The sequence below is a fragment of the Desmodus rotundus genome, chromosome 13, assembly GCF_022682495.2.
Source record: "Desmodus rotundus isolate HL8 chromosome 13, HLdesRot8A.1, whole genome shotgun sequence".
NCBI lineage: Eukaryota > Metazoa > Chordata > Mammalia > Chiroptera > Phyllostomidae > Desmodus > Desmodus rotundus.
This window is the reverse complement of record NC_071399.1, coordinates 88,889,721-88,900,515: the sequence shown is the minus strand read 5'-3', so window position 1 is coordinate 88,900,515 and position 10,795 is coordinate 88,889,721. Positions and strand designations below refer to the sequence as shown.

The 10,795-nt window shown below is 45.1% G+C and overlaps 1 protein-coding gene across 1 annotated transcript in view; it reads left to right on the top strand.

The window, feature by feature from the left end:
- The first annotated feature begins 339 nt into the window (after nt 1-339).
- NEK5 (NIMA related kinase 5) overlaps nt 340-10,795 on the top strand; it is a 49,341-nt gene continuing 38,885 nt past the window's right edge. The window contains 3 exon segments of the mRNA XM_053916516.1: nt 340-426; nt 1,274-1,412; nt 8,129-8,225. Coding sequence (XP_053772491.1) covers nt 341-426; nt 1,274-1,412; nt 8,129-8,225 — 322 coding nt within the window. The 5' untranslated portion in view covers nt 340.

Sequence of the window (10,795 nt, the reverse complement as noted above, 5' to 3'; positions counted from 1 at the left end):
CCCGCCCTGGTGCCACCTGAGCGGGAGTGGGGAGTCCGCCAGCTCCCGAGCTGCTGCCCTTGATTTTCGATTCCCTACCCGCCTGCCTCAAAACTCGGGAGTTGGCAGCCTCGTGGGGTGCGCAGCTGGTGCCAGGCCCACCCCATCCAATCGTCCCCCCTCCCTGCCCTGACACAAATTCCTCAAAAACAGAACCTGCCTGCTCGGTCAGTTTATAAAAGTCAGCGTTATACCCGAGCCGTAGTATAAGGGGGGCATTTAAGGAAACAGTTCATAATGACGTCGCATTTCCATCTGCAAATGTTTGGTGCTGCAGCAAGTACCGCTGATGCAGCGGATGATGGTCACAGCGGGTGATGGTCTCAGCGACCAGGGGCAGCGTGGCCAGCGGAGGCAGGACTTCCCCAAAACGGTGCACAGTTCTCGGTAAAGTTCCGAACAAAACATATTTGTACAAAGCCCTGGCCAGGTGGCTCAGCCTCCCAGTACACCAAGATTCGGGGTCCCATTCCTAGTCAGGGCACATACAGGAATCAACCAATGAATGCATCAATAGGCGGAACTAAACCGTGTCTCTCTCTCTCCTTAAAATCAATAACAAAAAAATTTTTTTTAAATTAAGTGTAATCAAGCCTTGATTTTCGTGTAGTCGCATCCCTCTAAAATTCTTAATTAAAGCTATGTAAATAATACCTTGTACTTAGATGTAAAATAGAGTTGGGCTCTAGCTGCAGATAAACGGATTTTTCCACAGACATAAATGTGTGGGAGACTTTCTAACGTTGTAGGCCCGTGGGATTACCCTTTATTATGTGGGCCATCCCGCTGGCATCGCGGAATCTTAGTACCCCATACCCCAACCGCTCCTGAATGCTGCAGTGTCTCTCCATCCCTGCAGAGAAGTGGGGAGGGGGGACCTCCAAAATTACCAAATGTCCCCTAGGGGGCAGTACTTCACCACCCAGAAAGGTCGGGCTGTAAAACTACACGGGCAGAAGGACTTTCCTGCTTCACGGAGGTGGCCATGCTGAAGACTGCACCATGGTGTGCCAAAGCTGAGCTGCCACCCAAGCCTGGTCTCCAGCCCACGGAAGCTCCGTCTCACTTTGGTTGTTACCTGTGGCCACTGGGAGAGTAACTTGACTGTGTCCTGGGTGAGGTTGGAAGGAAAGTTTTAGCAAAATGGGTTCTTTTACATTTGAGTGATCAGTTTTCTGACTTTGTTAATGTTTGTGAAAAGTGTGCAAAAACATTTCATTTCTCTAAATTTCAGGAACCCGCGTGCATTGGAGGCCATGGATAAATATGACGTGATTAAAGTGGTCGGGGAAGGTGCCTTTGGGAGAGTGTACTTGGCCAAAGGGAGATCGGACAGCAAGCACTGTGTTATAAAAGAGATCAATTGTGCAAAGGTACAGTTAAGAAATGCAAATTCCTCTTCACACTCAGAGGCATATTCAGCTGGCTTTTAATCCAGTACGAAAAGGAAACACATTTTTTTTGTTGTTTTGTTGTAAATTTTTGTGTTCTTGTTCAATTACGGTTGTCCCTGTTTTCCCCCCTTTACTCTCCCCTGCCCTACGCACTCCCACCTCTCACATTTTTATTGTTGTTTTGTTTTTAAAAGTATGAATGAGTTGACTCTTGTTCACTCAACCTCCTAAATCCATTATCCAAACAGCAGCCAATGATCTGATTTTAGGGGGGGAAAAGAATAAAGAATAAAGAAAAAAAAGGAAAGAATTTGTATCACCCTGGCTCCTATGAGGCTCTAATGAGACGTGCTCTTGCCTGTAGCTGACTTTTCTGTTTCGCCCTAGGGTGGTGCACTTTCCCTGTCTTATCTCTTGTATTATTATTGCTTTATTCTTATTGTTTACACGACCACAGATGTTCCCATACCCCCTTGGCCCACTTCTGTGCCCCCCTCCCCGCCCTCTAGCTATTATATGTCCTTTAGCTAATTAATTTGCCTTCTTTCATCCAATTCCCCTCTCCCACCTCCCCACTCACAGCTGTCGGTCTGTTCCATGTGTTTATGCCTCTGTTCTATTTTGTTCATCAGCTTATTTTGTTCATTAGATTCCACATATAAGTGAGATCATATGGTATTTGTCTTTCACCAACCGGCTTATTTCATTTAGCACAATGTCCTCCAGATCCATCCATGCTGCCACAGAAGGTAAGATTTCCTTCTCTTTTATGGCCAAGTAGTGGTATTCCAGTGTGTAGATGTGCCCCAGCTCTTTTGTCCACTCATCTACTGAGGGGCATTTAGGATGTTTCCAGATCTTGGCTATTGTAAATAACACTGCACCGAACATAGGGGTGCATATATTCTTTCAAATTGGTGTTTTGGGGTTCTTAGGATATATTCACAGAAGTGGGATAGCTGGGTCATAAGGCAGTTCCATTTTTAATTTTTCAAGGTATCTCCATACTACTTTCCACAGTGGCTGCACCAATCTGCATTCCCACCCACAGTGCCCAAGGGTTCCGCTTCCTCCACAGCCTCAGCAACACTTGCTGTTGGCTGATTTATTGATGATAGCCATTCTGACAGGTGTGAGATGATATCTCCTTGTGGTTTTAATTCATGTCTCTCTGATGATTCATGACACTGAGCATTTTTTCATGTTTATAGGCCGTTTGTATGTCTTCTTTGGAGAAGTGTCTATTCAGGTTCTTTGCCCATTTTTTAATTGGATTATTTGTCTTCCTGGTGCTGAGTTATATAAGTTCTTTACCAGATGTATCATTGGCAAATACGTTCTCCCATACAGTGGCTTCCATTTTCATTTTGATGATGGTTTCTTTTGCTGGGCAGAAGCTTTTTAGTTTGATATAGTCCCATTTGTTTATTTTTCCTTTGGTTTCCTTGCCCTAGGAGATGTATTGGTAAAAATTCTGCTACAAGAGATGGCTGAGATTTTACTGGCTATGTTTTCTTCTGGGATTTTTATGGTTTTGCAGCTTACATTTAAGTCCCTTGCCCATTTTGAGTGTATTCTTGCTTATGGTGTAAGTTGGTGGTCTAGTTTCTTTTTCTTTTTTTGCATGCACCTGTCCAGTTTTCCCAACACCGTTAATTGAAGAGACTGTCTTTACTCCATCGTATGCTCTTGCCCCCTTTGTCCGGCTCTCTCACGGTTTTCAGGTCACCTCCACAGGGACGCCTTCCCCAAGCCCAGCCTCAGTCACTCCTTACCACACCACCTACTTTTGTTACGTTTCTTTTCTTCTCTGTCTTTTTTATTTTTGCCCCTTCCTTCCTTCCTTCCTTCCTTCCTTCCTTCCTTCCTTCTGTTCAAGAGGTAGCCACTAGTCATTATGGAACACTTGCAATATGGTCAGTGTGACTGGGGAAATGAATGTTTGCTGGTTCATTTTTAAATAACATTTATAATTACTTGGAATTACTTTGCTCACTTATTTCTTCACTTGTTTGTCTGTCTCCCTCAGCATGCCTGTAAGAGTGAAATGCTAGCTCTGACTGTCTTAATTCTAGCCTGCGTATCTCCCATGGCCTTCAGGCTAACAGCTCCTTCTGCAGATATTAACTGGTGGAATCCTGCTGGAGGCTTGAGTTTTTGCAAAAACAGCCCCTTGTCAGAAGGTGCCAAGGGCCCTCAGCCACCTCTCGCCGCGCCCCGCCTCGCTTGCCTTGACACGGAAGGAGCCTGAATTCTAGGCTCCTTAAGATGGGTTTGTAGAAGCCATAGGCAACCCCATCCTCTCGAGCTGAGCCTTCTCAATCAGAAAACTTTTTCTTACTCCGAAGTATGATGTTTTTGAATATTGGCCTTTTTTTTTGGAGCACAGGAAACTTGTATCTGTATGTAACACTCAGAGCACCTGACACATAATAGGTGCTCAAAACTATCTACTGAATGCATTGAATAAATGAAGGAAAATCATGTATTCTTGTTAGTCTAATGATTTTTGTAGAATAATGGAACACATTTAATTACAAAGGAATCATTTTTGCTAAATTCCCCTTGGACCGTGTTTATGTCACCCTCTCTAGCGATGCGTTCGTCTCAATACCTGTGGAGACAACAGTGTCCATTGTGTGCGAGAATTTGTTTTAAGGCCAGTCTCGTTGGTTGCCTCCTGGGGGATTTATAAGTGAGAGCAGCAGGAAAAAATTTATACGTAATGGGTGCAAAATGGAGTACTCAAGTTGCCCAGTGCAAGTAATGCCACTGAATTATACACCTAAAAATGGTTAAAATGTTACAAATTTTGTTATATTTATTTTATCACAATTTTTAAAATTGCGAAGAAGGAGGAGTGAGGACTACCCAAACTTATGTTAAAACTCGAAGTATAGATGATCAGCTTCCAAGAGAATGCTTTATTTACCAGTACAGGTCCCTTTTCAGGGATCTGTGGCTTCTTCTCCTAAGGTCCTCTGATTCTGGTGTCCTGTTGTGCTGCCTTCTGTGACATCACTCCACTCACTGTTTGGTTTGTGTGACAGCACTTCCTCAGACCTGTCTGTCTGTCTCCTCACCCTCTGTGTGTCCGTCGCCAACTCTCCTCTCTGTAACCACTGCACTTCAGTTTCCCACTAAGCAGATCACTCTGAATACTCTCTCCCTGGCCCTGTTACCTTCCAGCGCCCTAGTCCTGCGTTTCATCTGCCAGCTAGATATCGAGGAATGTCTCCCTTGGTAACCTATTGTGGTGTAACGCACTGCCTCAGACTTGGTGGCTGAAACAACAAACATCCATTATCTCGTGGTTTCTGTGCACCCAGAGTTAAGGGTGAGGCTCATCCAGGACTGACTTGGAAGGCACCACAGTCATACCCCAAACAAAGCAGAAACTCCTCACCTTTCTAAGCTGGCCCGCTTCACCTGCTGTGTGCTGAGCTGTGTTAATGACCCCTGTGTCCTCCAGCTGCCCAGGCTCAAAACCTGGGGGTCACCTATGAAGCTTCTTGCTGAATACTGTCCACCCTGTCTCTTCCTTGACTCTGCTTCCTTCCTTTGGTTCACGCCCTGGGTTGCTGGGATTGCTTCGGTAGCTTTCTCCAGGCTCCCGCTTTCCTGCAGCACAGTTTCGATGATGCTCCAGCTATGTCCCCAACACGTCACTGCGGCAGAAGTTATAAAGGGAAAGAGGGCTCAGCTTGACTACATAAAGATATGAAACTTCTGTGTGACAAAAAAACAAACAACAACAAAAAAACACACCATGTAGAAATTGAAAGAAAATTCACAAAATGTCCAAAATATTTGCAAGTATTGACCAAAGGGTGCTAGCTTTTTATAAATAAAAGAAAACCCATAACTGAAGAAGTCATTATACAAGAATTTCAAACTCATTAGTAAACTAATTAATGTAAGTAAATCAATCAATACCACTTTTTGTTTATACAATTGGGAGGACTAGAAAGAATGTAACAGTCAGGGGCAGCAGGTGGGAAGGTAAATTGGTACTATCTGGAGGGGAATTTATCCAGATGTATCAAAGCCTTGGAAGGAACCATCCCCCGTCTGCATTACTGACAAGGAGTGGCGTCCACACTGCTGTAAAGACGAAAAGAATCAGGCCGCAGCAAGCGGTCCGTGCGTGTGTGGCGGGCGCACCGTGGACGTGCACACACACGACTGCAGCAGCGGTTGCTGCCGGGCGGTGGCCTTTCACCTCTGTCGTTCTTTCTGCACCGTCAGAGATTCAATGTGGAGCAAATATTATGTAGTATGTTTTTAAAATTATGAGTTGTATTACTTTTATAAGCATAAAAAGCGATCTTTATTTTGAAAAAATGAACCCCCCCCACCCTAGGATCCAGTAGTTCTACTTTTGAGAGTTTATTCCAAAGAAATATCCAGAAATGTATAGACAGTTAGGAAATAGGCACACACACACAAAGAAAAAAAGATGCACTCTTTTTGCCTGGGACTTTTTCATTGTTTCACTCTTCCAATTAGTTTTTTCTTTTTTTTTAAATTTTATTTATTTATTTATTTTTAGAGAGGGGAAGGGAGGGAGATAGAGAGGGAGAGAAACATCAATGTGTGGTTGCCTCTCATGCGCCCCCTACTGGCAACCTGGCCTGCAACCCAGGCATGTGCCTTGACTGGGAATCGAACCTGCGACCCTTTGGTTCACAGGCCGGCACTCAGCCCAGTGAGCCACACAAGCCAGGGCCAATTAGTTTTTTCTTTAATCATCCAGTCCAACTTTAGTCCAACTTTAGTTTATAAGCAGAAACTGCAACGTAAGAGAGGTTAAGCAACTTGCTAAAGGCTACACAACTGGTTACGCACACAGCCCTTACTCAGACATGAGTTTACTCCAGGTCCTTTCCATTGTGCCTGGAAGATCCGTGCTAGTCTGTTGCTTTTGCTTCATCGCTTTCTTTTCTTTTTTCTTGTTATTCTATTATGGTCATCCCAATTCTTCCCCCTTTGCCCTCCTCCGCCCAGCACACCCCCACTCCCACAGGCCATCCCCACACTGTTGTCCATGTCCGTGGGCCATTCACACATGTTCTTTGACTAGTCCCTTTCCCTCCTTTCCACCCTTATCCCCCTTCCCCAGATTAGTTTTGACACCCACTCTGACTTGTTCCAAATTCCATTCCTAACCTCCTCTTCACGTACCCTTCTGTTTTGTTTACATTCAAATCCTTCTGACCCCAGCTTCTGTGCTCCTCCGTGGGTCCCTTCCTTCTGAGAAGGTGGAAGATGGCCTGCCCATCTCCAGCCGTCAAGGTCCCACTTGGTCAAGCCTGAGCTCGAAACACTGATTTCTCTTTCTCTGCAAACGCCAGAGCTTTTTATCCGCACTGCCGCTGTGGCACCGATTGCTTCCTGCTTTGGTGGACTGTAGTGGTGCATCCTGTGTCCTCTCCCCCTTCTTAAATTGCGTGTCCTGTGCAGGCAGAGTCCGTGTTTGTATGTCCTGACATTCCACACAGCAGCTAATGATGCTTTGCACCAGCGGGTGTTCAACCAACTCTTACTGCATAAGTGATTCAATGCATAGCAGCTACTTTCAGCTCTGTTGTTAAGCAAGTGCATCCTTAAGAAGTATAAAGTACAAAACATTTAATAGGTTGTCAAATAAGAGTTGTTAGAATTATATAAATATCACTTATAAAAAATCAATATACCACATTAGATGATTCTGTAAAATAAAATCACAAGTTGACAATAACTCCCGCAGTCCACGAATACCGCCCATCAACAGCCCAGACAGCACATAAAAACGAGGGAGACATGGTTTAGACATTGGAACCCAGGTAACTTTGACCAGACTAACTGCATTCTTTCGTCACGCACAATGCATTTAGTACAGCCACTGACAACACAGTTTTAGGCGCCGCCTCCCAGGTTTCCGCCAGTCTTCCGGTGCAGCTCCCGCGGTGAAGTGGTCTTGTGCTCGCCACCCTCATTCATACGCGGGTGCGCCATACCTACATCACACCTGAAACGATTTTACTTCGTGATTACACCTGTTAATATATTTGTATTGGCCAGATGGAACTCCTCCACTGGCGACAAAGTTTAACAATTAAAGAAAATTCTTGAAAGTATAGCCTCGTTTGTTTAATTGCATTTTTACTCACCCCCCCATTTACATTTTTGTCATTATTTTTTGCCTCTTTTGTGTGTGTTTTTGTGTATCCCTTAATTTACTGTTGTGATTATTCCTGATCTTCCTACTTTTGTCTTTTAACCTTTGTAGTAGTGTTAGTGTTGGCTGACCACTGCTTTTATTGTGTGTTTGCCTTTGTCAGTGGGGATTTTGTTCTTTGTCATTTTTTTAATCACAGTTTCTTGTTCTTAAAGAAGATCCTTTAGCATTTGTTGTGATACTGGCTTGGTGGTGAAGAACTTCAGCTTTTTCTTGTCCAACTGAACTTTCCATACAGCAAAACTTCACCAGAATTTTTTGTTGTTGTTTTTTATGATTTTCAGTGACAAACCACGGATTCCATCCAGGACACTTTGCTAATTCTAGAAATTTTGTTTCCTGAGGTGGAGAGATCAGTTTCAGAAGTGTTGTTCAAAGCCAGTGAAATCCTGGAGAACTTTGGGTAGGAGTGAGCAGGAAGCATGTTGAAAGCAAGTCATCTTTACAGACTCTTCTGTCTCTTAATATAATTTAGATGCCGACCCAAGAAAAAGAAGCTTCCAAGAAAGAAGTCATTCTTCTGGCAAAGATGAAACATCCTAACATTGTAACCTTCTTCGGTTCATTTCAAGGTTTGACTTTCTAGCATTCTTAAAGTATTTTAATGAAGTACCAGCTTGTAGAATTCTATAAAAGTTATGTTCCTGAGAATTGTGCATAGTTTTCGTGAATGGGTTCATTTTCCCATTTATTTAAATTGTCATCTGAGACATAATCTTTATTTCTGTTAGAGTGAACTTTCGCAGACAGCTTTCCTAAGCTTTTCCATCTCTTGTTAATTCTTACTCCCTCAGCTAGCTAATAATTGGTGTTTTAGCTTTGCCGCAGCAACAGCGCCCACATTTCTGTGGCTACAACAATACACATCTGTTTCTCATTCGTTCCATGTTGGCCGTGGGTGGTCTGGGGTCTTAAGTCTGGGGTCCAGGCTGAAGGAGCAGCCCAGACTTGGAGCACACCGTTCTTTTGGGCAAGGGGAAAGAGCAAGACACTAGTGCCCGCCACACCACCCGTCTCAGCCCTGCTGGGGTGCAGCAGGGCTCTCCTATTCCCTGTGGGTTCACATTCCTGTTGCAAAGCAGCTGTGCAGCTAACCTTGATAATGGAGTGGGGGGGTGGGAGTGGGCTTTGCCCACGTGACTCCCCCAAGCCTGCAGCAACAGGTGGGGCTGTCCAGTCCTCTTACAGAGAGGCAGCTAATAGCCAAGTGCCATCGTCAAGCAAATGGCAAAAAGAGGGGCAAACTGCAAGGAAGCAATCCCTCCCTTTGTGCACCTGAATACAAGATCTATTCTATCTCTACCCATCACCCTACTCCAAAGGTAGTCCCGAAACCGAACAAGCGGTCCAGTAAACATGAGAAGAGCATTGGTCAGAGGTCATTCATTCACCCAACAAACATTTACCCAGTGCCCACTACACGCCAGGCACTGTTCTAGGTGCCAAGAGCAGAGCAGTGAGTAAGCCAGGCGAACGCGCCGCCTGTCCGCAGAGAGTGTGCGTTCTAGAGGGAAGAGACAGACGACAAACACACGCAGCAAGTCAGGTGTTTATAGGCTGTGGAGGCCCGAGTTCACTGGGGGCGGGCGGGGTGGGGGGAACAGTCCCGTCTCAGCCCTCAGCATGGAGGGCGTTCATAGGCGCAGGCTGTAAGTATCCACAAGCAAGGGTGTCACCCAGATATCCTCAAGCGCCATCAGGGGCTGAAGATCAGTACATCAATAAACATATACTATGTTTTGAGCTTTTACACTGTGCTGGGCACTGTGTTTCTGATCGAAGAAAACCGCTGCATTCAAATGGTTCTCTGTGTGCAGCCCTCTTCAACTACTGGGCATTCAGCGGAATTCTGAGAAGCCTTCTGGGGAGCTGAGTGGTACACGGTGTTAGGGTGGTTGGTGATGCGGGCTGCAAAGGAGTTCACAAAGAGAAGAAAGTGAAGGGAGTAAAGTTTTTATTCACTCTCCAGGAAAGGAGAGGAGCATGGTGTGGGGAGGTACACCAGCATTGGAGGGTGGGGGCTTTGAGCTCCTGTTGGATTATAACTGCACTAAAAGGGTGGGGTGCTGTTGTGCGGCCCTTGGGCAGTTTGTCCGATGTTATCTTCCACCTGTGGCTGTAGGGAGTGGTTAGTTCTCTTCTTGCTTTCCAGTCATTTCCAGTCCTGGGGACAGAAGCTCAGAGGAGTAAAGTGGCAGTCATGTTTGACAGGGTCACAGGCCTGCTCAGCAAATAGTGCCACAATAGCAAATGGGACCGGCTTTGTCCTTTCACACAGGAACAGGAGATCCCGTTGGGTCAAAAACTTTTAGGGGGCCGCCCCTAACTCTAGTGCCTGCATTCCCCCTCTTCACTGCTTCCTAACACAACCACCCTAAGACCATCTTTATCTTCCCCATTATTTCAGCTGTTATTGGGACTCCTCCATCTGGCCACCACCCCCTCCCCTCAGGCCTTCTCTGACATCACAGCTCAAGTGACAGCCCCCTTTCCTGATCTTGCCTAGCGCTTTGTACTTGTATTTACTTGTCTGCGTACAGCTGTTTATATAAGCAATTACAAGCTGGTGCAATATTGGTCTCCCTTTTAGAGGACACTTACTGGATTCTTTTGCTCTCCACTTGATCCTCAGCCTCCAGCACCTACTAGGTGCTCACTACAAGTTTGCTGAATGAGTCCATGTACTGGACCCCCTTTAACAGATTGGAGTATGTCTTTTTACCATGCAAAATGGGTATTTGAAAACAGCATTTCCCTGGATACTCATAAAATTAGAGGTCATTTTTACAGCATAAATAACCTCTGCTGAGTGTGCTTGTATTATAAGCTGAAATTTTCTTACAACAGCTCTTTTTTTTTTTTTTTTTTTTTTTTTAAGTTAGAGCACCCTTGTGTTTGGGAAAACAAGAGCTATTGTGCTGCCTTTGAGTTTGCCTGGAAGATTGTTGGGATTTGAAACACCAGCTTATCCAAAAGCCCCCGGTGTTCCCACGGCACCTGTTAGTGGAGATAAAGCCTCTGCTACCCTCAGACAACACTCTCCGAACAGAACTCTGGCTCTAGTTCATTAAATATCTGTCTGGGGAGAGTGCGGAAGGTTCACGGCTTTGAAGCAACATACAAAGAACAAGGAGGATGTGGG